This window comes from Rhodnius prolixus, unplaced genomic scaffold (assembly GCF_049639745.1).
Source record: "Rhodnius prolixus isolate KJV_2025 unplaced genomic scaffold, Rpr scaffold_2, whole genome shotgun sequence".
NCBI classification, from domain to species: Eukaryota; Metazoa; Arthropoda; class Insecta; order Hemiptera; family Reduviidae; genus Rhodnius; species Rhodnius prolixus.
In genome coordinates, this window is record NW_027411592.1 from 22103374 (window position 1) to 22130014 (window position 26641).

The following is a 26641-nucleotide window of genomic DNA, read 5'->3' on the forward strand; positions in this document are numbered from 1 at the left end:
TTCTTGCATTCATTCTAACCGGCTATAACTTTTAAATACATTCATATTTCTTAGCTAGCTCTGCTATAGACTTAAGCACGTAGATGTTGGTGAAGAATATTATGTCTTCGTAGCGAAATGGTGCATCCAAATACCTGTATATGTCGTCAAAAATATAGACTTACATAATCTAATATCACACTATGCTAGTCTCTGAGCAATAAATAAAATAATTATAATAATGTAGTCCAGTTTCCAATTTTGCTGTTGAAACTGCACATAGCCTAAAATTGTGCGGGTGTAATCATCTGATGATTAAGAATATAATTTATTTTCCATTTACTTATTTATTTATAAACAAGGTAAGCTCCCCAGTTGTTAGACGCCTTAAAATTGCGTCGCAACATATTATGTGTTAGATAATTACATCTGTTTCAGAAAGAAAATAGTTTTGACAATCTTAATGCATTATTAGAACTATAACTTAAATAAAAAGATTATGATATAAAAAAGTTAATTAATTTTTTAATTTCTCATTCCTCACTGCTTAACAATATCTCGGAGGGTTGTCAGTGGACAACTGCTCCTCTCTTGTGCTCATCTTTTCCCTTCATCACATTTACTAGATGCTAATTTTGCAGTTGTAAATTTTTTAATAAATAAATTATCAACTTTTTTTAAAATAGAAAATTAAAAATGTTTAAAAGTAGACACCAAAAAACAATAGTGGACAGTTTACAGGGCCACTGGACATCGGAATTCAATTGCATATTTCTCCTTTTATTTTCCGACCTTTCGCGAAAAATCATTGTGTTTACTTAAATAATTGTCATTAACCATGATTTTAATTAAATTGCAAAGAACATAAATGGAATTAGTAAAAAAAATTTTTTTTGATACGCAACTAAATTTTATAGCAACAAATTCAGGTAAAATTAACAGTAACTTTAGTCTTAGTCTTATTGTTTTAACTAATTAATATAATAAAAAAAAACTTACTTCTTTTCTTTAAAATATCTAATATTTTACTTGGCAATTAGCAATCTAATTAAAAAAGGTAACAAATGAAATAAAGAAATAGTTTTACCTACCTATCTACCAATAAACAGCTTGTGACTAACGCTCTCCGTTTCGTTATCCATAAGACTAGAGGTTTTGAAACTTAGTTAATTATGTTTATTATTTATCTTACACATTCGTGTTTGGTCGAACACTCAAAAACGGTCTCAAATCGGTTACAGGCTTTTAGTGGAATGACCAACCTGGTCTCAAGCAATGACCTCTAAAATTTGGCGTACGAAATTCTTCTCTTTATTTTTAATGGATAAAGAAGCGATGAAATATCCTTTCCAATATAATCGCTTAACCGAAAGTTTAGTGGTTGAACAAATATATTATTAATAATGTGAAAAAACTTGCAGGAAAAATTCACTTTAATCAATAAATCAATAAGTTACCTTACTAAAATCTAATAACATAAAAATAACTTTTCTACAGATAATACAATTTTCTATAGATGTAAATTCTTATGATTAGAAATAAAATAAATAATACAAAGATATTATTAAATACATATACAAATATTATTACTAAAGCAGTATTTTAAATAATAAATCTTTAGTAAGTAATTCTTAAAGCTAGTTAAAGTAATTCTTTAGTAAGCTCGACTATTTTAAAGTGGTCACAAATAATCTGTCCATTTCTGAGATTTTCTTTCCATGAAGACATCAATTACAGTTTTTTCTAGATAAATGGGTTCAAAGTGGTCAATATATTATAAATAGTTGATAATATTGAAAATTGATCTTCTCTTTACTTATAGCAGGGTCTAGATATTGCTTGAATATTTACTGAATTGGGGAAATACTGTGCAGTGTATAAAGAAATAAATAGCTCATCTTGGTAATAACAACCAGACTACATACCTAACCTGGTGAGCAAATAATAAATTTACTACCCTTTACTTGGATAGATTTCCAGTAGTGACTCATTCACACTTGGCAATGCTACGGTATAATTGTAGAGAGCTTTCTGAGACCCCTCCAGCTAACATTTCTACATATAATACTCATTATACGTTAAGTATACTCTCCATATCTTATTTATTATTTCAATTATTATTTGTTTACTCATATAATTAGAAGGTTTATATAATTATCTCTATCAGCCTAGAATTGCTAATCTCCATCAACTTGATAATACAAGGATCTTGAGTTACTAATCTAAACTATCTTATTTATTTTCCAACATGTGTTACCTTCATGCAAAGATCTAATTAACAAAACTAATAATATTCATCAAATTTCCTAGTTAAACGAAGAAGCAAAAGGAGTTTCTATTACAATTTTTAATAATAAATTCGCATCATAATCCAAACATTGAATATTTCCTTCACATCATGTGAGTAATTTTGTACAGTACCAATCATGCCATTTCACTCGCAAATATTATTTCGAAGACAACCAGAAAGCTTTATTCGTTCGGTTAAAGGGCGTTTTAATTTAGTAAAGAAGTGCGAAAATATTGTTAATATTTAATTTACTAGTGCTCAATCGAGTTAGCGCATTGCGTTCAACATGTTGAAGTAGGAGAACGATGCTTGATATAGCTGTAATAAATATGAAATATCCATCATTCACACGAATATCATCAGCTGTATCTTTTAATATTAAAAAAAAAAAAACAAATTCCAAAAACCCACCTCGCAAAGACCTTTCATTGAAAATTCCTGAAGTCCACCTCCTTTAACAATCCTATCTCGATTACAAGCGGTCAGTACATTAAGCAAAGACTTCTGAGTACTCACAGATTCCTCATACCAAGGAATAAAATACACAGCTTCTCTAACGTTAGCAATCTGCAACGTTACATTGGTATGAGCCAGAAATTCAATATATTTTTAATACTCTATTAAAAGGAAGTTAGCTAACCTTATTAGTAATTTCTTGGCCAAACCAACAGTAAATCCCAACAAAAACAGCTTCTGTTAGAAGTACACATCCAGCGCTAATTATTATTGTCATGTTTTTTGAATTGGGATCCTAAAATTTAGTATTATGTGAATTTGCACAAATTCTCCCACACTTCTCTTCTCTTGCAATTTTTACAAATTTCTTTTTTCAGGTATTCCAGAGTACTCGCGATTATTCAAGTGTCATTATAACAAATCGTCTCCAAACCAAAAGCTGTAAGTGAGACATTCTTCGTGGTGAGCCCACAAGTTGGGTGGGTTTGTCATTGTAGTAGTTAATTTGGCTGGATTCGAAAGTTAAAAAAAACGAGCTCATCACCGCAATAATCTACTGTAGAAACCACTGGTTTCAAACTTTCGCAGATCCTTCGGGATAGTTTGCTACCATACATTAATACTTCAAGAGCGAACGCTCAAGGTTAATGAAATGAGCCCAAATTGATGACTAACAAAAATTATATATTTTTAAGGCAAAGAGTTGTCAGTGTAGGAAGGAAAGAGTTGCTACTCAAGCTAACCTTACGAAACATTTTTAAGAATGATCATAGATTTTCTTGGAGGAAGTCGAAAATTTCTGCAGTTATCTAATACCTATGAGATGGAAAAGTAGTCGGCATACCGCGGCTCACGAGCGACACAGTTAATTCTAGGGAGCGTTGGGGAGTGAAAGATGACGAATATTGGTAAAGGTACGTTGCGCTGGTTTGGAATAACAGTTAATAGAGAGGATGAACGAAAGGAGATAGACTCCAAAGGAGAGATTGGCTTTCCAGAGAAATATCTTTGTACAGTTGATATTTGGCTATTTTGACTACTGGGTTTGCCGACTGCAGGGAAGTAACACCAACCTTTGATGTTAAATATGTAAAAAATATTTTAATTGCGTCTACACGCATAAGCCCTGAAGATGATCTAATCGCTAGGTAGAAAGCTTGGCAAATATTTAAAAAAAAATGTGTGACTATCTCAGTCATACCCATTTCGGGCAATAATTTTTTTTTTCTTTAGTGATCAATGATTCAGTCATCAAAATTAATGAATATTCTACGTGAATATCCTGTGAAGCTTAAGAACACTTTGTTACAGAAAGGCTGCGAATGAAAAGATTGCCACCAAAAATTTACGTGAAGAATAAAGTAAAGAATATACATGAATATAATTTATAACAAAATAAATTGATGCTATTTACCGTAATTATATAGACCACTGTGCATAACAAAGCTCCAGCGCAAGCAGAAAATAGAAATAAAAACATGCTGTAAATCTCTTGGAATAACTCGAAATAACTGGAATTAATGAATATAATAGGAATTTAGAAATACATTTAAATTTAAAAAGAAAAAAATGGAACAAGTTTTAACAGATCAGTAGCATTTAAAAATAACCTACCTTAGCAGTTTACCATGCTGACGGATTATATAGGTCAACCGACGATTGATAAATTCTTGTCTTTTTTCATTTGTTTCTGATAGTTCCATAAGTTCTCCGAAATTACGTTCAAATGTTTCCTCAACGTAAATTGATAATATTTCAAATTCATCGCACAGTAATTTAGAATGAATTACAAAAGTTAGAATCATTCCAACATGGGTATTCACTAAGCTAAAACCCGACATGAACTGAAATGTTGACACAGCAATGTATCTGAAATTTAATAAGAAAAACTGCACACACGTATGACCCACTCTCACCTCAGTTTACAATATATTTTTTAAATATATATTTTTATTGTCATACACGTTTACTTTAATGGAAACATTTTCGAAATACATCGCTAAAAAACTAAAATCTACCCAGGGGCCCTTCTGTTGTGAGAATTTTCTTCTAAACTAGAGTTCTCGGGGCAGACTTGTCGAAATAAAAAGTTTTAGCTTCCTGAAATTTTCGGCGTTGAGATATTGTTCTATTTCAGGCACATACACGCACAAATCCCAGTTCTAAAAACCACTTTTTCAGAGACGCAAATCTCAAAACGGAACTTTCTGATAGAAAATCAAATAAAATAATTCTCACAAAAACACGATCGCAATATCTCCTCTTTAGTTATATTAAGTGAGACAGAAAAAACAGAATTATGATCGTTTTAGTAGTAAAACGTTTCGATTTTCTTCTTATTGCAGTTAATAAATGATTTTATGTTGAGTAAGTTTTTTACGAAATTTATCGCTTAACCTAGTTATCGTTTGTTTGATGTTCTGCTCATTGCAGTTTTTTAAGTATTCTGCTTTTCTCCAATTTCTAATTACTGCAGCGCGATATTCACAACTGATTATAATAATTTATACTGAACAGAACTACGGAAATTATATAAGATAGTGGTGCTCAGATTTTTATTTATGTATTTATTTATTTTTTAAACATTCTCAGAATTCGAATTCAACCAAGAACTTGGCTGAAAAACCTTCAAGACCCGGAGTCAGTGACAAAAACTAGTTATAAACTTCCGTTTCACAAAATAGAATCGGTAGAAAGTAGAGCAAAAAGCAGCATTCTGTACTCCAATTTTTGAATAAAAAAGGAGACAATTTTAAGGGGACGAAAAAGATTGTAAACTAAAAAAAATGAATTCTTCTTATTGAGCAAAGTAAGTTTGATTTCATGAAAATTACATTTGGCAAGCTCGATAACTGCGTGTTTCCAGACAACTAATTAAATTAATGTGATTAAAAAAAACAGCAATCACACCCTACCTAAACCATGAATTCATCTCAAAAGGCAACCATCCAGGTAGAGGAAGTATCTTCAAATCAAGACCTTCCATTAAAGGACGTCTGAAGAAGTTGATTACCATAGAAAAATGATAATAAATGGCAATGTTATTGATGAAAAGCCGCAAAAATGTATTTGTTTTCTTCTTTATAGCCTGTTGTTTTCTTGATAATTTGATTTCAGGTTGGTAGAATTCAGACTTGATTACTGATAGAAACAATGACATCTTTTTAGATTTATAGATTAGTGACAATGCCATTAATGCACAAGAAGATCCTAAAGTTGTATAGTTTACAAGGAGCACCTTTTCCAATATATCAAGATCCTTACTGAGAAGAATCTGTAAAAGAAATGAGTGAATTAATTTATAATCCATAATCGAACTATTAGTGTGAAAACAGTTTTATTTCCAATTTGGGCGCCTAAAATTTAATTCAAATAACCTTTTCTTGCGGTTTTACAGAAAATTGGTCTCGGCCATGGAAACTAATTTGAAAAGTACTTCTTTATCATCTGAACTTACTTTCCTCACCGACGGAAGTCAATTAAAAGGACAAAACTCTGAACACATCCCCTCCAAGTGTCCCCGGATACTAACTCTAGGAGCCGGCCAAAAGAGACGGTGAGAGAACTTGTCCTTCAGCCGGAAATGAGGTAAATCTTGCTCTAACTCCTCTCTATTAGGCTGAGAGGTGGCAAAGTCATCCTCAAAATATCTATTCGTCTGGAGAAGACTGCAAAAGGCGCTAAGGAGTAAGTCACACGGACTGCTGCTCTCCGTCTTCCCTCCACTTACCAAGCTAAGACTTCACACTACCGAACACAAGAATGGATAGAAGGGTGACTGTGATGAAAACGGAGCCACCGAGTGGTTGGTCGTTCTTCCGAGTAAATATGTTTTACAATTAACATGGGCATTAGAGAACATTTGTCTTTTCCAAAAAGCCTACGAAAATGTCAGGTGTTAGAGGAGCACTTATGCTAACTTATGGGGAAGACCTCCGTTTAAGGCTTTTGAAAGAAAAGACAGGGCAACCTGTTAGCTTCTCTCTCATTCTGGTGGTTCAGAGTACTAGATGGTCATTGGTGGCCGGAGCAGGATTTCCACTCTTTGGGAGACTGGGAAAAAGTTCTGGCAGGGAGATGTTATCTTAAGTAGCCGGTTTCCTGGATCCTGGGATTTTCCTTGGGGATCTGGGTGGTTATTACGGTTGGACAATTCGAAAAAGTTGTAAGAGACGTCACGCAAATTATACCTTACTGCCAACTCCCCGCTGTTCTTAGAGATTCTTTGTAAAGTTTGGTTCTCCCCTAGAAAAATGATATCTAGGGAAATAGATCTCTAGCCATCGTTATAACATCTGAAGAGAGAAGGTGAGAATCTGTGTGTAAGTGTGGTAACCCCACGCTTTCTGGAGAGCCTGGGTAGCTACCAGAAGTTAGCGAAGAATATACCCTACAAAGAAACTTCTTGCTGAAATTTGGTTCAGAATATTAAGAGAAGTCGATGCGTGAAGGACTGAAGAGGCCTCAGGTAGTAGATATCCATAGCTGACGGCTCTGCCTTGTCTTCTCGAACTCCCTAGAGGAGCTGGATGAATTGTTTCATCACCAAGCCTACTTCATTATTTGGGTTTAATTTGGAAATAAACAGTCTGAGATTTGAAAGTTATTGAAAATAAGTTAATAGGACCAACTTATAATCTAGATGTGGAGTATAAATAAAATATGAACATAGAACGTGAAGCGAATCAATTAATCTGCCCTGGACGAGGCTTTTTTTTAAGTTTTCAACATATTTCTTTTTAATTTAAGTAATCAAAAAGCAAGCTAACAATTGGAAAATCATTTATATTCTTTTATAGACAAATCAAGCTGGGCCACGATTATAAATTGAATACTTTTCTTTTATACTTTCATTCGCCTCCATAAGATATTATTTGGAGCAACAGGCAGTTAATCATTTAATTATTAATGACAATTACCGCAAGAAATTTGTGAATGACGCTAGTTATTACTAAGATGAGAGCTCTTGTGATATTCCAAAAAGTGGTCCATGACTTATCATAAAAAAATCCACACCATCTTGCTAATTGATATCCAGAGTATTGTACATTCTTCCTTATTTTAAATCCTCTTACCCCCTAAAATACAGTTAGTTAATATAATCATTTTAAACAATCCGTAATAGTAATAAATATGAGGAAAAATATATCTTGTTTAATGTCCTTTGCTTTGTCGCGAGACATCTCAATAAAGAAAAAAAAATTATTAAGTTCTTATCACAAGTACCTATTTCACTATTTACAAAGTGAATGTTCAAACTATTGGAGGTCTTAAAGATTGCAGAATTATGAGGAATACATACTTTTTTGTTAGAAGAGTTACCCATGTTGATATTCCCAAACTACGCTTTTAACAAGTGAGTCAAAAGTTTTGTAGAACTTCATGATAAAAATATTGATCAGTGCACATAATAAAAAATTCAATCTATCACAATTCAAAGAATAGACCATCAGTAGTTAAATATGATTCACTTGAAAATCTATTTTGGCGTAATTTAAGCTATAATATAGTACCTGTTATTTCGTACATATATGTTTATAATGAGTTCATTTCTGTTCAATATTAAATTGATTGAACACGAGAAAATTCACAAATTGATCTAAGGGACAAATGTGGAAGGGGTAATTACCAGGGTATGTTAATGGCTCTCTTAATAACATTTTAATGCTTACGATGTTTTAAAAATATATTAAGTTTTTATAACTCAAAACTCTTTTACTAGATTATGGAATCTTTTATACCAGAGTACATTCTTTAATTTATTCTAAAAATCGATCACTTCAAAATGCTATCGCCTTAAAAAAATATTCTGGACAGTAAATAAATGTAAATCAAATAAATGGTCAAAGGTCACTAAAATCTTTTTTTTCTTTTTTTTTTTTTTTGTAAATATATTGTTTCTTTTGCTCTAAATGACATTTAAGGGCATTACAAAAGTTGTAGAGCATAAAACTCTCTACCAATTTGGATCAATCAACAATCATCCGTTCTTGAGATAGAGCGCGAAGAGAGAGGCGCTTAGCCGTATGTATAGTAACTGTATAATTCAGTACATAGTACGTTTTAAGTTACAAAATATTATTATAATTACTAGCTTTACCTAGCCATGCGTTGTTGTGGCTCAGTCTGGTTAACTGGAACTATTCTGCACGACACAAGAGCTAATTCTTGCCATTGCTGCAAGTATCAATCTAATTAGGAATGTTTTAGCAGTCCCCCCTGGCGATAATAAGAAGATTTCTCCAACCTTATTGTTGACAGTTTGCATTATTTGATCGTCCATTGAATATTTCCTTTAGATCATCTGAGTAAGTTTTTACTGTTCCAATCACGCCATTTCACACAAAAGTATTATTTCGAAGGCAAGAAAGCTCCAATTGTTCAGATAAAGGGCGTTTTAATTTAGTAAAGAAGTGCGAAAATATTGTTAATATTTAATTAATTTACCATTGCTCATCGAGCTAGCGCATTGCGTTCAATATGAAGTAGGAGAATGATGCTTGATATAGCTGTAATAAATATGAAATATCCATCATTCACACGAATAATATCAGCAGTATCTTTTATTATTAAAAAAAAAAAAAAATCAAATTCCAAAAACCCACCTCGCAAAGACATTTCATTGAAAATTCCTGAAGTCCACCTCCTTTAACAATCCTATCTCGATTACAAGCGGTCAGTACATTAAGCAAAGACTTCTGAGTACTCACAGATTCCTCATACCAAGGAATAAAATACACAGCTTCTCTAACTTTAGAGAAATGTAACAGTGCACTTTTTTAAAGTTTGAAAATTTATTAAACTGCTCATCAGCTAACCTTATGTTATTTGTTGTCCAAACCAACACTAATGCCCAAAAAAGAACAATTCTGTTAGTTACACACATCCATCGACAATAATTATTATCATAAGTGTTGAATCGGGATCCTAAAATTTTAGTATTATGACAAAGCAAAAACACTCAGGCTGCTGTTATTGCAATTTTCATTTTAAAAATTGTTGAATATTCGATTGATTTAAATCTTTCTTTCTAGTGGTAATCTCATGAAAAATTAGCGACATTCTTATTTAAAGGATAGTTGAAAATTTCAGTTATAAGTAGAAAAAAAATTTCTTAATGATTAGAACAAGAAATCATTTAAAATGATTGGTACAAAGAAGAAAAGATACCTTTAATTCATGTAGAATATAAGATTCAGAATTAAAAGATTAATTAGGATACAGAGTAGAATAAAATGAATTAGCCTAGCATACTTTTGCTAGCACAATGCTATCGCTTCCACCTTTTGGATAAGCTATTAGGCACTCTTGTATGAGATAATTTAAGAACTTCAAAATATTTCTTATATTATGTCCCTTTTGTTGAATTTTAACAATCATTTAGCTTTTAATAGCGTTTATGTGTAGCATATCTTTCAAAATATTATTCACATTACATTTCATCAAACAGTGATAATAAAACAAGTAGTAGGTAGAACTTTAAGAAGTTTTATTTGATAACTAGTGAAAGGTGGGTAACCAAGTAAGGCGCAGAGAATTTAAAGTGAAAGTATTTGTCCGCGCGGCCTTGTTTATAACATGTACACAAGTTTATATTCATACTCAAATACGTATAGGTATTATATATTTCTGTTTTGAAATAGTATTAATAATAATTGTACCAAATAACTTGTTGAGAGTTAATAATATTAAATTACTAAAGGAGGTTAAATGTTACAGTTGATTTTACTAAAACAATTATTTTTTAAATCATAAAGCCATATTAACTCACATTGGCTCGTTAAGTTCCTTAGATTCGGAATTCAGGCAGTGTCTAGAATTTCTAAAGTGCGTGAATACCGATGGGAAGAGCAGTACTGAGAAAACCGTGAATCTTAATATAAAAAAGAAGCAAATTTTCGTAATGATTTTAGGGATTGAGCAAAATAAAAAAGTCAATAGCGCTACCAAAATCCTGTTTTCTAAGATTGCAAGCACTCAGTTACGCACTATTTTTCGATTATCTGTCCTGACGTGATATTCCACTTGTCGATTTTATAAAGGCGTAAAAAATGGAATTCTCGCCATTAAAGTAATTTTACAAAATTAAGAGCAGATCAAACGTCTGTCCCATCTCTGGTATCAAGGAGTTAGATGCAGAATGCTTATAATAAATTCAAATCTGTACGTAATTACTAGATTACAGAGTTAACAAGAAAGTGCTCTGCTGTTAGATAAACAAACAACAAACAAATGAAGGATATATTCTGACAAAAGTATGTACAAAGACTAAAAAAAAAGTTGTAAGCTGAAACAAATTAGCTAACTGAAACCTAAACTGGATCCCCTGAGTGCAAGGTTTACTCAAGGTCACACGATAAACTGAGTAGCGTCTGTCTCGAGTTCTTCTTGTAATTTTGAGAGTAATAAACAATAATAAAAAATCTAGTAGTTTCTTTGTAGACGTTAGCAAATAAGATACTTCATTTGGGCTTATAATTTTATTTATATTTTTTACTCCTTGAAGCTGTATATAATACCTACTGTGTTACTCACCATGTTGTATAAAATTGGATTTTTGCGTTGAAGTCTCTAGCAGTTATAAATGAATCACCAAAAGTACCGAAGAACGAGTTGAATCTATTGTAATTTTCGAATTTGCTGGGTGAACAGTGAACAGATTAAATTACTATTGGTTTTGGCAGAAATTCCAGATGGAGGTTGCTAGTAAGCAATCTTTTGCATACTGTCGGAAGGGGAAGAATTTTAATTGGTTACAGATTATCATTGTTAAGAAGTGTCATGTAGGACATCGGGTATTAGAAGTCCTAATTTATATTTGTGTACGTATAAGTTAGATAGTGAGGTGAGATGTGTTTCTGTCAAGTGGACTGTGTCTCTCTTTGGTTCAGTTCTGTCTCTTTATGTTTTTTCCGTGTAAGATGTTGCCATTACTGCTCCAAAAAACAGAATTATCTTTGTGTTATCAGTCACTTTAATCAGTTTTAATTTTTTTTTTTTTATTTCAGTAATTCCGGAAAGATCGCAGTTATTAGAGTTGTTAGAGCCATAATATGTGTTTGAATTCACTGAGGAACTAGAAGTTATATGTTTTGCTGCAAAAGTAAGCCGTGGAGAATGAGGTGTTGCGTAGCTTGTTTCGGGCTTGGTGCAGAAAGTGTGGGTTAAGAGAATAACAAATTGTAGGAAATCCATACCCTTATCTTGATGTGGTAGCAGGGTAATAGGTATATTTTATGTCAATGTTTGAGTCTTCTCACTTTGGTAGCAGTACATGGAGTTGTTGCTGGTGCATTTGTTGAGTTCATGAGGCATCGTTTGGTTCTTTGCATCTCCAGCTTCTTCGTTTGAAGCTCTCTTTCGTCGAAAAATTCCCTATAGTTGGCGGGATACGATCCACATAGAGTACACAAGTATGATAAGTGAGCGCTTATTTTATGAAACAATACATTTAAACCAAAATAATACTTATTTGAAGCTTTATACCCTCAAGAAAAAATAGGCATAAACTACCAAGAAAATATCTTCAAAAGTGCTATTATAAAACAGAGATAATATATTGCCATGTAATTTCAGATCCAGAAAAAAAAAAAATTAAGAATTATATTACTTAAATACAGCAGTTGTATGCTTAGGAAAAAAATCCTATTCTGAATAAACCAAAGAAATTTAACGCCCATGCAATCTAGCGGCATTTTTGATAACTGATAACCTATCTATGGCCACCCTAATACTGGTCGCGCAACCGAAAACATTTTTGATTCTTATTTTTTCATATTAAACTAAAATTTAATTTAAAATTAAAATTATTTAATAAACCTTCTTTATTTATTTTCTCCTTGCTCTAAACTGAATTCACTTTTTCTACGATATATTTTTGAACTTTTCTGAAATAGTTCTCTACTTATCCAAATTCTCTTTTTACGTGATTTTTAGTCACAAAAGGGTGTCAACAGTTATTAACCTCTTTAGCATGGTTATTTCCTTCACTAAAATCTTTAATACTTGGATTATTAATTTTGGTCAGTTTTCAGTAGATTAATTTTCACCAAAGACTACTTTGGGAATGATCAGCCGTCTTAGGCCCTAGATTTTATTTAATGGTTAATAAAAGAAATTTACAGTAAAGTATGTTTGCTAGTCGCCTCCGTCCACAGTTATGAACGCTGTTAACACAGATAGCCACCTGCATAGATAAGATCCTAGCAAATAATATATACACCCCTAGAATCAAGAGACGAGAGACACACCCAGACTATTCTTTATACGTGACACATTGTACAGTTAATTACTCTAAATTATTGTACTTATCCTCCAGTGTTCTTTTCAAAATAAAGTTTGTTTTTTAAAAACCGACTTTCGGTCTTCATATTCATAACTCACGACACCTAATTGGTAGTTGGACGTTAAGCCCCGCCGCTTGATCAGTGAATTAAGCAAAAGAAATGGGTTCCAAGCATCAGAAGAAAGTAAAATTTCTATTAGATTAAATTAGTTTTATTTTTTGGAAACAGTTCTTCATTTGATAAAAATAAGATTTCTGTCACACTAAATCAACATGAAGTAGGTCTTTTGCAGAAGAAAACTCTCAATTGTTAGAAGACACTCCTCCCAAATGATGTTCAAATGGGTTCATAGATGATGGTGCTCCAAGTTGGCAGGAAGCTGAGTTATTTAAACTAGGCCGTGCCCTGAGAAGTAAAACATCATAAAGGCGGTATGCTTGGCCCTTAATATACTGAATCCTCTTTTGAAGAAAGTAGAGTATAAAAAATTAAAATAAATTTTAAGAACAACGATTTATTATAAGAACATCTGAACAGAAAAAAATCTTTTACAGTCTGGCGTACAAACTAAAAGTAAAAAGTAGATAAAATTAAAATAATTAAACAAAAGAATTAAATTGAAGAATTGTTTTTAAAAAAATTAAGTATTTTCTCTCATAAAGTACACGGTAGTATAACACCATACTTCATAACTATTCATCCTTAGCTAATAAATATTTGCCGTGAGGCCGTTCGAACAATGTTACTTTCGATCTTTTGAGACAATGATGTTAAAAGCATTAATGCCAGCCACCCTCGTTAATTCTCTCTGAATTTAACTCTTTAAAGCCACTTATAATATATTATAATCCCTTTGTACAGCTAAAGTTTTAAATTTCATAAAATTACGGTATCAATTTAAAATCCATTTCATACAAAATCCCTTAGAGATGACGAATCACTTGTCCCGGGGGCTGGATTTCCAGAAAGAATGTTTTTTTTTTTCTTACAGCTACCTGTTGCGCTTTAAATAATGAGGTGAATCAATCAAATTAGTTTTTCATAAATTAAAAACGTTATCAAAAAAGACATTCTTTAGCCCTTGCTGAAAATGAGCAAATTGTAACTATTAGCAATTCGATTTGTTAGTTTCAAACTTTCACATTTTCTTGATAAGGCACTATAGAATTTTTACGTCTTTCCGTAAGAAATGAAAGCACGCGAACAGTCTACTAAAAGGCAATGTGCTGAATGGATAAGAATCAACGAGGATGCCTGGCACAGCCCGCACTGCCTTTGCTAGTAACGTTACTGACTGGGAAATGCCATCTATAACTTTGTCTTGAACACATAAGAGAAATAATAAAAATTATTTATTTGAAGTTACTGTCGTAGCCTTTGATTTCCTTAATGTAACTATAAGGAAAGAACTTGAGTCTGTATAAAAATAATTTTCGTCATCTGAATAAGCGGCATTTCTCTTTGCATTCCTACTAGTTTCACCTAAAAATCAAATTATTACTTGTTTGTTATTCTAGAAATTACTATTTCATTATAAACAGTGAAAATTATAAAAACCTTTTAAGCCTTGCAAAAAAAATTCGCCATAGCTATAGAATCCATAAATTGGTACTCCAGGAAAGTATTCCTTGAAAAGATTTATATCCCTATAAGTATCTTTGCGGTTAATGCATATGAAGGCGAATGCCATTCTCAAACAACCTTCCGGAATCTTTCCGACTCTTTTGGAAAACTAAACAATAAAAATATTATTTGGCTACTCATAAAATTAAATAAAGCCAAACTATAAAAATATAAAATAACATTACTGCTTGCATAAATTCTTCTAAAACCATTTTATGAGGTACGTGAATATCACCATGTACTGTAACATTCTCACCGTTGAATGTTACTCCTAATACTTCAGTTTTATGAAACACTTTTTGGGCTCTTAAAATATTACGAGCAATTCCACCAGCAATTACTAATTCAGATGGTGTGTTAGAGTTTGTTTTACAAATCCTTTAAAAAAAAAGACAAAAAGTTGGCAATTAAACTACGTACAAAAAATCGTCTTCATCAAACATTGATTATTTAATAGTAATTAAAAAGTCACGATAGTCCTCGTATAAACCAAAAATTATTCAATATAAGTCCCCGATCAGTAATACGAGGGTCGTTTGAAAAGTCCGTGCAAAAATAAAAACTACTTAATTTTTTGGGGTAAACCTTTTTTATTTTTCAACATAGTCTCCTTTTAGGCTTATACACTTCGTCCAACGCTGCTCTAGTTTGTTTATCCCTTCCGAATAATAGGATTTGTCCAAGTCTGAAAAATAGCCATTCGTTTCTGAAATCACCTCCTCGTTTGAATAAAATCTTTTTCCCGCCAGCCATTTCTTCATATTGGGGAACAAATAGTAGTCCGAGGGAGCCAAGTCTGGAGAATAGGGGGGATGTGAAACGAGTTGGAACCCTATTTCCATTAATTTTGCGACCACAACTGCTGAGGTGTGAGCTGGTGCGTTGTCGTGATGGAAAATGACTTTTTTGTGGGCCAATCGTGGGCGTTTTTCTTGCAGTTCGGTTTTCAAACGATTCAATAACGATGAATAATATGCACCTGTAATAGTTTTACCCTTTTCCAGATAGTCGATGAGGATTATTCCTTGTGAATCCCAAAAGACAGTCGCCATAATCTTTCCGGCCGAAGGAACGGTCTTCGCCTTTTTTGGCGCAGATTCCCCCTTGGTAACCCATTGTTTAGATTGTTCTTTGGTCTCAGGAGTGTAGTGATGTATCCATATTTCATCCACAGTGACGAAACGACGCTTAAAGTCCTGCGGATTCTTCTGGAACAGCTGCAAACCGTCCTTGCAACACTTCACACGATTTCCTTTTGGTCAAGCGTGAGCAATCGCGGCACCCATCTTGCGGATAGCTTTGTCATATCCAAATGTTGATGCAAAATATTATGTACCCGTTCATTCGAGATGCCCACAGCACTAGCAATCTCACGCACCTTCACTCTTCTGTCATCCATCACCATATCATGGATTTTATCAATGATTTCTGGAGTAGTAACCTCAACAGGGAGTCCAGAACGTTCAGCGTCACTTGTGCCCATATGGCCACTCCGAAAATTTTGAAACCACTTATAAACTGTTCTAATCGAAGGTGCAGAGTCACCATAATGTTTATCAAGCTTCTCTTTAGTCTCCTGAGGCGTTTTGCCTTTCATAAAGTAGTGTTTAATCAACACACGAAATTCTTTTTCGTCCATTTTTTGAAAATCACTCGACTTCCTCGATTCAAACGAATGCCAAACACAAAGAAATAGACCGATCTGGCTGAAACTTGGTGTGTGTTCTTCCAAGAGATGCTACTAACTACCTCGATACGCGCCAGTAGTGCTATCTCTCTGACTTTGCACGGACTTTTCAAACGACCCTCGTATATTTAATTTTCGACTATTTCAATAAGAACATCATAACAAAAAAAATTACCATTACGAGCCGTTTAGCGAGGGTACATGAGAATAATAATAAAATGCTTTTGGCCTAAAGCCTATTTTATATAGTAATTTTCTTTGCTGCGATAAACGTTCATTATGATGTGCCTAATTTCAACCGAGAGCACAATTTTAATGTTCGCGCGTAGTGCATTTTTTAAACTTACTCAATTACTTCATCCAATAGAAGCTGAGCTTGATTTGTACTTGAGGTCTTTGAGGCTACTATTAATATCAATCCTTTCGCTCTGGATATATGCTCTAAATTTGCCATCGTTCGATCTTCTGCCTGAAAACAAGACATCTTAAAACATTTTTAATTTAGAGAAGAGTTATTAGCAGGTATAAAGCACTTATTTTCAGTAGAAAGTGCCACATCAGCCACTACGGAGAGCACACATCCTTGCAAATACTTTCACAAGTATAGAAAGATAAGTTATCTGGACTACAACCACAACCAAAAAAAAAAAAAAACAGAAACTTTGGAGAAGTGGAATTTTAATCAGCAGTGATGAGCCGTAAGCAAATACGTCAGTGGAAATCAACGAGGAAAAAAAAAGATGGAGTCGAGAAACTATCTAGTAGTAGCATTTAGCTGCTGGAATCCTCTTCCTTGCACAGATCTGGTGCGCTACTTTGGGCTCTTCAAAGACAAACGACTCACTTTGAACCCATTAAAGGCAAGAATGACAAAATATGCAAAACTTTTTTACAGATTACATCGATGACGCTCCAAAATGCCCATTGAACTCAAACATTTAGTACAAAATGCTATTCTTAAACCTATTTGGATTTACAAACTACAGATGTGGGGTTAAGTAAAACCGTATGATTGATGTACCGACTGGACAGAAAACTCCAATAGATAGTTGATGCTCATTTCAACGTAACAAGCCTTACTCATTACCATGTCCTCAACATCCCATTCATACAACTCGCCAAGATAAAATAACACAAGTTAAATACTGCTCCCTCCACTTGCTCTAATCCTCTTGTACAGTCGTCCCTCGTCTCCTCTGTCTCCCTGTAACCCAGCGAATTGCTACTTCAGCGCGACTGCACTCTTCGTGATGGCTTCCTAAAGCTAGGCTATTGTTCTCTCGCTCTTGCACACTCACACATGCACACTTTCTCTCTTGCACCACACCAGGAACAGGATGGTTAAATAATAAATGGGTACAATTAATAGATTGAATGAACAAAAGTTTATTAACTAACTAAAAGATTCTCAAATATAACAGAAATGCTTTATCCTCTCTTTTATCAACCTACCAGTACTATTTACACAATATTTACAACACATCAACATATAAGACAGTAGCATTAATACACATAGAGGTAACCCCGCTAACCAGACCGTGTGAGTGAGGTACTGACACTTAGAAAAACAAGCTCACCTTAACTTTGTAATTTAGCTCTCTGCTTGCGTCTGCACTAGACTATGGCTACCCCACGACTGTCCAGTCCCTCACTCACAGGTCGGCACCCCCACAACCGCTCTTATCGCGAAACCTCTGTTTATGTTTATTAGTACTCCTCAGTTCACCTTTAAACCCCCTCATACTTAGCTATATTTTTTCTTGTATTTTTAATCTTTACATCCCTGTCAAGCCACCAAGCCGGCTCAATAGTCAATGGCCCGTGTCTAGCTTGAAGTCTGAGATCATCATCATAAACATTGATACCCTATAGAGAGAGCTACCGCTAGACAGATTGTCAATTACTAAATAAATTCAATTTTCCACCTCTATGGTTTCAGACAGAACTATCAAGTCCATCTTGTATACATTAAATTCGAGTACCACTTCAAGTAGCTTTGTCGCTTATTCCAGCATCCAAAGTGAGTTATCCTTTTCTAAAACCACTGTTGTAACCTTTTAATTTGTCCAGCTTTTTCTTTTCTTTTCGAAGCAATAATGGTCTTATGCTATGGTAAGGGGGCTCACCAGACGCTCCAACACCCTACTAGGAGAGGATCATGATTTTGTGTTACGGTTTACTTCCTTATATAGATTGCCTTCAGCTCGGCTCTGAGACTCTGGCTATGATTTTCACATAATTTTAATGTAAAATAAAGAAAAAGTGTGTCGCGGGAATTTATTCCAGGACATTATCGGACATTTTTCTCTTCATTTCATTATCTAACACACTAACACAATTACCATAAATACCTTATTTTGTTTTTCTTCCGATTCGAATTTCAATTCAGTCATAAAATAAAATTATAAAGTAAATTTACTTAAGAGCGAAAATAAACAAGTACTCACTTTAACAATACGTTTCTCATATTCCTGAAAACATTCAATATTAACTCCAGGCATGTTACTTAAAAGCATTAAAGAATGTACAGAATCTGAAACATTATTATAATAGATTTATCGAAAACTATAGTAATTCAAATTTCTCATGGTAAATAACATTGGGACGATCAATAAGTTCTCGCTGTTTGCCAAAAGTTGTTACCAATGTACTGCGTGATTGTAGTAGTGAGATGGTGACTAATCTATTAGAAGGTACTATAACCAAACTTGAATTTAAGTGTACGTATTGAGCCCAAGCGTAAACAACTTGTTTAAATTTTTAATGAAACATGTCGAAGAATTTCGTTCCAAGAAAAGAATATTTGCGGAAAATATTATTGCACAATTTTATTCAGAAAAAATGTGCATCTGAAGCACACCGAATTATTGCTGAGACTAATGGCGACCATACTCTTTCAGAAACAACGTGCCGAGATTGGTATAGACTTTTCAAAAATAATGATTTTGATCTTTATAATAAAGAACGCCCTGGCGCGCTGAAAAAGTTTGAAGATGAAGAATAGTTTGAAGATATAGTTTATTACTATATCATCATTATGTCTTGATGAGTAAGAGGGCCGCGGCGATGAGCGCAGAAGGGTCTGGGCGAGAGCCCGCCTGGAGCCGTCGCTGGTGCAGATCTTGGTGGTAGTAGCAAAAAAATAGACGTTAGTTGAACAAGCAGATTTTTTTAGAAGTTGATAACACAACAGTTTCGAAACGTTTAAAAGCATTAGGAATGTAACGACATTGGATGCCGTACGAGTTGAAGCCTAGAGACGTCTTTTCACGTGTGAACAACTGCTTCAACGGCAGAAAAGAAAGAATTTTTTCCTCGTATTGTGACTGGATGCAACATGGTCGGCAAAGCCGAATATCCATGGTGCGAAGATTTTGCTCTGTTTTTGGTGGGATCTGCTAGGCGTAATTTATCACGAACTGCTAAAACCGAAGGAAACAATCACGGGAGATCGCTATCGGTTACAATTGATGCGTTTGAGCCGAGCATCGAAAGAAAAGCGGCCGCTGTACGAGCAGCGACACGACAAAGTGATTTTGGTACACGACAACGCTCAGTGAAATGTTGCACAACCGGAAAAAACCTATTTGGAAACCTGAAACGGGAAGTCGCACCACACCCGCCTTAGTCACCTGACATTGCCACTTGATTTGTTTACTACTCGAAGGCACATGGCCTGACCGAGCAGCACTTCCATTTTCAAGAAGATTCTAAAAAAAGGGTCGACTCTTGGATTTCCTCGAATGAAGTGTCATTTTTCCGACGTGGAATTCAAATGCTGCCAGAAAGGTGGGAAAAAGTAGTGGCTAGCGATGGACAATATTTTCAATAAAGTGGTTTTTATTAATGTTAAAAATAAAGCATTTAATAATAATAATAAAAACCGAGAACTTATTCAAGGTCCCTAAATATCTACTAAAATATAGTTGAAAATAATAATAAGAAATTTCATCACCATCATCATAAATAATGGTTCAATAACTTCATAAACCACCCTAAAGAGATGCCTCTTTTCTTGACTGAAGGATAGAAGTATGTGTTTTCAAAGGAATTGAAGGTCAACTCCTGCACCTCATCGCACTATAACTTGTTTACAGGCGTTTTATAAATTACTAAAATCCTGAATAACGTCTTAAGTTCAGCCCAAAACCAGATTGCAAGTGAAGCAGAAAGGTTAATTGTTTCATTTGAACGCCACATAGTTCCTGAAAATCAACTTAACCACAGCCTCCAGGATCGGATAACGTTCAATCTGATACTATCAGGATGAAGTTTGCAGTGCTTTGTTGTGTGCATGTTACATAATATAGTCACAAATCCTCTATGCTTGTGTGTGTCCAACCACTTTTTCTGACGTATACCATAATATCACGGTTGACCACACAGACAATGTCACACTCAAATGAAGCAATTAATGATACATTTCCATGATCGCGGCTTTAATCTTCAACGACACAAGTTGCAAACATTATTAAAAAAAACGTAAGCACCTTCGTATAAGGGTTGATGAATGGAAGATAATGATGGTGGAAATTACGTTAGCAACTACCTTCAAATTTTAGGAAGAAAAACATAACTATGCAGAACTAGAGTTCGAAAGTGGCTGCGAGAAGTAAAGACTGGCCGAGTAGTACCTGCAGTATTTTCAGCGACTGGCACAGTTCTATTGAAACTAAACACCAGCAAAGTGGCTCAAGGATAGGACCATATTTACATCCAACCATAAAAAGCAAGATTTTTGAACACCGGCCACATTTTCCAGAACTTTCTAGGTGACCAATAAAAATATGCTACAGTAAATTGTTATTTAGTATCAGGATATATGAGTTTAGAAAAGAAAATATAATTATAAATAATAATAATTTATAATTATTAATTATAGTAACAACTATTATTAATTTTTTCGGAGTATAGAGTAATTTAATTTAATTTTTTGTTTAAATACATACCTGAACCTTTTTGTAACCTGGATGTTAATGTACCTATTACCGATTTTTCTGGTGATTTCCAGGAAAATATGCTGGGGTCAGCATGTATATGATAGACTGAAGTATTTTCGAGATAGTATGTATCATGTAAATGGTGAAGAACTCCTGTAAATGGAAAAATTTACTTAAACACAATGAGGCAACATGAATGTAAATGAAAAAATCAACTTCTTTTTTCTTCACCCACTTCCAAACGAAGAACCGGCCCCAAAAGCAGGTGAGTTTGCAGCGAAATCTAAAATAATAGTAGGCGATTGTTTCTCGTTAAAAGGTGGTACTACATCGGTGCCATTAAGTATGCAGCAACTTTGGGGTTCTCCATGTTCTGCTAATGCGCGAGTTGCTAGAACATTCCAATCTCTGCAAAATTAAAAAAAAATTGGTTTATTAGCAACTGTTTCATAAAAAAGACCAAAACAAAATTGGAAAGAATGAGGTCAAAAATTGTAGGAAGAATAAATCTTGCTTCTCATTTCCCCAAGGCATTAACAGGCTGAGCTCTAGAGTCTTTCGTACTACTTCCGATAAAAGAATTTATCTTTAATTTGAATTAATTAAAAAGAAAAAGAATATCTAGAACCGATAAAAGGATAGTGTTTTTTTTTTTTTTTAGCATAATCCGCAAGACCGAAAGTAAATGGCTTTCTCCTAAAGAACGTTTGTCACATTAAGGAGTTAATAAAGTGTCAGGGAGCTTACCCAATCAATAAGAGCTGGTGATTGTTGACGGAAAAGTAAACCTCAATTTGAACCTTAAGAAACCAATGTGAGCCAAGTGGATGGCTAATGAAAGACTTGAAGATAGGGAAGAACCTTGCACATGATCATCAGTTACCTTGGTAAATGAAAAAGATAATAAGGTTAAGCTTTCGAACGGAATCAACTCACGCACTTTCCGAAAAATGTGTAGTTATTTTTGTTAAACAAGAATGACGTTGACCTGAAAGCTAAGTATGGGACAAATATTAGCGTCAAGGAATGGACGGTGAAGTTTTAAAGAAAAACAAAAATCTGCAATCAAGAATTTGCTTTGGAAACCTCATGAGAAACAATACATTTGTCTACAATTTATTGTAAGGGTAATGGAAAGAAGGCGGGAGTGAGCAAACTAAAGGACTTCATGGTTGAAAAACCAGCGAAATGGAAAAATTGCTTTACTTTCTAACAAGGCAGCAACTAAAATTTTGATTTAATGATGTTTGACAATTTTCTAACCTTTTTTCTAAAATACATAGAATAATAATCATAGAATTTTAAAATGTTTTCTTTTTTAATTTCTAAAAAGAAGTAAGACTTAAGTAGATGTTATCAACTCTGGTATGTTTAAAACGGAAAAAATAATAAAAACAATACAAGCACATTCGGATTAACAACTACACAACTTGTCTCTTTCTTGTTTTAAAGTATGTTTCTGATTTACATAAAACGAGAAACATTATATTAACCTGCACACTTTTGCAGCACTATGAAGATCTCGAGAAGGCAAGTAGGAGAAAATAAGTTTCAATATGAAGTACTCATTAAGAATGTAAGTGCCTGATTCTGACTGCAACATGAAATTCGAATTAAATTTAGTTTTAGTTTTAATTAAATCATAATATTGCTTTTTTGTTAAGGATAATAAATTTTAGCTTACCATGCTGAAATCTTGTTACTGATGGCCGTTTTTTAAAATGTGTGGATGGTGCATTTTATTATTTCTAAACAGATTGTAACTGGTTGACAAGACAAGCTCTACAGATAACCTTGCAAATTGAAACCTAAGGGGTACCTTAAAACTTAACTGAACTAAGAACTAAGGTGCCAAGTAAGGAATTGCATACCGAATATCGATATTTTGATCGGATAAAAAAAGTGAATTAAAAATAAACTTTAAGATTAATAGATTCTGTTTCTAAAATTACTGCAATGATATCAAGTTAAGCATTTTTTTTTATTTTTATAGCTACAAAAAATAATAATTTAGTTTCCAATGATGCCAGTGAAGAAAAATAGAATTGGTGCAAAAAATTAATATTTGTATATTTTTATTCACTGGAAGTAGCTTGAAAAGAGTTGTAGAAATTCTTGTGACAGCATTAAAATTGATTTTCTAGAGCGCCATGTTAAGTCGTAGTTATTGTGGTGATCAATATTCTATCTAAGAACAAAGAGCTCAAAACCAATATTATGTTATGACGAAAAGATATTTATTCAAAGATATTGTTTTAAACTACATATTATGTTTGTAGGCGTTGACTCTTGGCTCTAGCTTTTAGAAGGCCGAGATCTCTAGAGCTTGTGATTAAACTGATTGCTGATTAGTGATTATTAAAATGTCAGATTGGGAGGTTACATCGCTGTTACTTCTTCTGTTTAAGTTTTAGAATTTTTTTTTTTAAACTTTAGTGGTAAACTTTAGTGTTCCTATATATTATACAATTTAATGTAGTTTCCATCTTTAGAAAATTTAGTGATCTAATACATCATGGTTGCAACTGTAAGTACACTCATAATTATTTCTTGAATTCTTTCCATCAGAATGATACTCTTCTCATTTTTTATAATTTTCTTTGTGTTTCAGCCATACTCATCCCCATCAGCAGATGGAGTTAATTCCAAAACATCACGCAATGAATGCGTTCAAGTGGTTGTTAGATGTAGGCCAATGAATGAAAAAGAATATAGTCAAGGATTTCAGAATGTAATTGACATCTGTCCGTCAAGAGGAGTTGTTGAAATTTACAATCCTAAAGATGATAACAGAACTAGTGGGAAAATATTCACCTACGATGCTGTTTATGATTGTCATGCTTCGCAAAAAGATATTTATGATGAATCTGTTTATCCTTTAGTCAGTTCTGTTTTAGAAGGATTTAATGGTACAATTTTTGCTTATGGACAGACAGGCACTGGAAAAACTTACACAATGGAAGGTACTGAGACATCTGACAATAAAGGTATCATTCCTCGTTCTTTTGAGCAAATATTTACTCATATATCTAGAACAAGTAATATGCAATATTTGGTCAGAGCATCATATTTGGAGATTTACCAGGAAGAAATTAGAGATCTCTTAGATTCTACGCCAAAGAAACGTTACGAATTAAGAGAAAGTGTCGATACTGGAGTGTATGTGAAAGATTTACAGTCGTTTGTATGTAAAAGTGTGAATGAAATTGAGCATGTAATGTCTATCGGAAACCAGAATCGTACAATAGGAGCAACAAACATGAATGAACATAGTTCTCGTTCACATGCAATATTTATTGTGACTATTGAAATGAGTGATGTTAACTCGGAGTTAAAAAATCAAGTGAGAGTCGGAAAGCTAAATCTTGTAGATTTAGCAGGAAGTGAACGTCAGTGTAAGACAGGTTCATCCGGAACTAGGTTGAAGGAAGCAAGTAAAATTAACTTATCGCTCTCTGCATTAGGAAATGTTATTTCTGCTTTGGTGGATGGAAAAGGGCAACATATACCTTATAGAGATTCGAAATTGACACGTCTTTTGCAAGATTCGCTGGGCGGAAATTCTAAAACACTAATGGTTGCAAATATTGGTCCAGCAAGTTACAATTATGAAGAGAGTTTAACAACATTAAGATATGCAAACAGAGCTAAAAATATAAAGAATAAGCCAAGAATAAACGAAGATCCTAAAGATGCACTTCTAAGACAGTATCAAGAAGAAATTGCAAGGTTGAAATCTTTACTAGAGAATGCTGCCAATTCAGGTAGTATCGTTTCTAAGAAAAGAAAAAAAAAGAAAGATGGGATGGGAGACAGTTCAAGTGATGAACAAACCCACGAAGAACGTATCACCGAAGAAGAAGAGAATCTTAATAAGCAAGAAAAATCTCTATTAGATAGTGAGACTGAGATGCCAGAAAATGAACGACAAGAATTACTACAAGAGATTGAGAAGAGAAAGGCACAACTTGCAGAAGAGAAAAAAATTGCTGAAGATTTAAGTAGTCGAATCCAAGCCATGGAAAGCAAACTGTTGCGAGGTGGAAAAAATATAATTGACCATACTAATGAACAGCAAAAAGCACTCGAACAAAGAAATGTTGAAATAATGGAAAGGAAACGTCGAGAAGTTCAGATGAAGCAAATGCTAGAGATGAAAGAAGAGACCATGGAAGGTATTCGTGAAACTTATGCTACCCTCCAGCAAGAAGTTGAAGCAAAAAACCATAAGGTAAGAAAATTGTATCATAAATTACAGAGTACAAGGCAAGAAATCGCGGATACAGTTGATGCTTTCAATGAAGATCGTCGTGAGTTGGAGAGCCATCACAACGAGTTATTAAAAGACTATAAATTAAGTTTGCTTGTTATAGATAACTTCATTCCTCCGGAGGAAAAGAAACGTATATCATCGAGACTTTTTTATGACGATGAAGACGACGTATGGAGAATGATGCCAGAATCAGAGCCAACCAGAGTTCTTAATAGAGTTATATCTAAGACTACTGAACGACGGCCTATTACAGAATATGCAAGAACAGCAAGGGACATAGGGTTAAATTACAGGTATAAAGGAGAGAATCTAATTGAATTAAACTTAATGCACCTTGAAAGAACTACCAAGGATTACAGAGGTCCTGCTGTTGCGCCGTCTGTCCTTTCGGCTCTGGAGGCTGCACTTCAAGGAGAAGATGATATAGATGTTGATGCTTCACCTCCTGAAAATAAACCATATAAACGCAGCAAAACTCCTTATACTGTTTCGCGACCAAACAGTAAACCAACTTACCCAAAGACTCGTGGACTTGTACCAAAATAATTCATTACGTACCTTTGTTATATTTATTATATTTATATATGATCTCATATGACCTTACATTGCATGCAGTATTAGATGAAACATTCCTCTAACTTACCAAATGTTAGGTTATGTATATTATTAATCGACTTGAGGATTTATGTTCGCATCTACTTACGCTTTTCTAGTCACACATGCCATGATTACTGTTATAGATATTTTTAAACCACATTCATGAAACTATACTAGTACCGGCAGCTTTATATTGTTTAATTTGTTGATTTGCTATGAATAGAAATAAATCGTTATTCATTTGTATTAAAAACTTTCTTTAAATAAACCAATTCCAGTAGCACTAAACTCTTTGATTGGATTAAAAAGGTGTTTGATTTTATTCTGGAGATACCAAGAAAAACTTTATTTGTAGAAGAATCTTGAAATGATCCGTTTTGAGGTTCCCTGAATATGAAAAAGTGATTTTTATTTGGAACATTTTTCATGGGAAATTTTTTTAGGGGCAACTCTGGGAAAGAAGATGGTTAGCTTTTCCTCTTGTGCCATTTTTTTTTAATAAACTGTAGT

At 33.7% G+C, this 26641-nt stretch overlaps 3 protein-coding genes across 3 annotated transcripts; 1 reads left to right on the plus strand and 2 right to left on the minus strand.

The window, feature by feature from the left end:
• Positions 1-2310: 2310 nt before the first annotated feature.
• On the minus strand, positions 2311-8133 carry LOC141449281 (odorant receptor 4-like). Its single transcript, XM_074118534.1, has 8 exons — positions 8028-8133; positions 7645-7803; positions 5641-5999; positions 4340-4594; positions 4140-4236; positions 2910-3020; positions 2681-2836; positions 2311-2587 (listed from the first exon to the last, which is right to left on the minus strand). Exons 1-8 carry the CDS (start codon positions 8049-8051, stop codon positions 2537-2539), a joined length of 1212 nt encoding a protein of 403 aa, XP_073974635.1. The 5' UTR covers positions 8052-8133; the 3' UTR covers positions 2311-2536.
• Positions 8134-13509: 5376 nt separating this feature from the next.
• Positions 13510-23109, minus strand: LOC141449285 (uncharacterized). Its single transcript, XM_074118544.1, has 9 exons — positions 22946-23109; positions 22755-22855; positions 21497-21669; positions 21271-21414; positions 18769-18854; positions 16669-16790; positions 14820-15012; positions 14569-14743; positions 13510-14493 (listed from the first exon to the last, which is right to left on the minus strand). The coding sequence occupies exons 1-9, from the start codon at positions 22946-22948 to the stop codon at positions 14360-14362; spliced, it is 1131 nt and encodes a 376-aa protein (XP_073974645.1). The 5' UTR covers positions 22949-23109; the 3' UTR covers positions 13510-14359.
• A 281-nt stretch (positions 23110-23390) lies between these two features.
• Klp68D (kinesin-like protein 68D) lies at positions 23391-26384 on the plus strand. Its single transcript, XM_074118542.1, has 2 exons — positions 23391-23788; positions 23873-26384. Exons 1-2 carry the CDS (start codon positions 23777-23779, stop codon positions 26078-26080), a joined length of 2220 nt encoding a protein of 739 aa, XP_073974643.1. The 5' UTR covers positions 23391-23776; the 3' UTR covers positions 26081-26384.
• The last annotated feature ends 257 nt before the right edge of the window (positions 26385-26641 follow it).

Coding starts and splice junctions, on each gene's coding strand:
- LOC141449281 (XM_074118534.1), bottom strand. CDS start 8,051: ATGGGTAACTCTTCTAACAAAAAA. Junction 7,804..8,027: donor GTAACTCTTCTAACAAAAAA/GTATGTATTCCT, acceptor ACTGTATTTTAG/GGGGTAAGAGGATTTAAAAT. Junction 4,595..5,640: donor GAGATGAATTCATGGTTTAG/GTAGGGTGTGAT, acceptor ATTAAATTTCAG/ATACATTGCTGTGTCAACAT.
- LOC141449285 (XM_074118544.1), bottom strand. Junction 16,791..18,768: donor ATGAGAAACGTATTGTTAAA/GTGAGTACTTGT, acceptor TCTTGTTTTCAG/GCAGAAGATCGAACGATGGC. Junction 14,494..14,568: donor TTTTTTGCAAGGCTTAAAAG/GTTTTTATAATT, acceptor TTTGATTTTTAG/GTGAAACTAGTAGGAATGCA.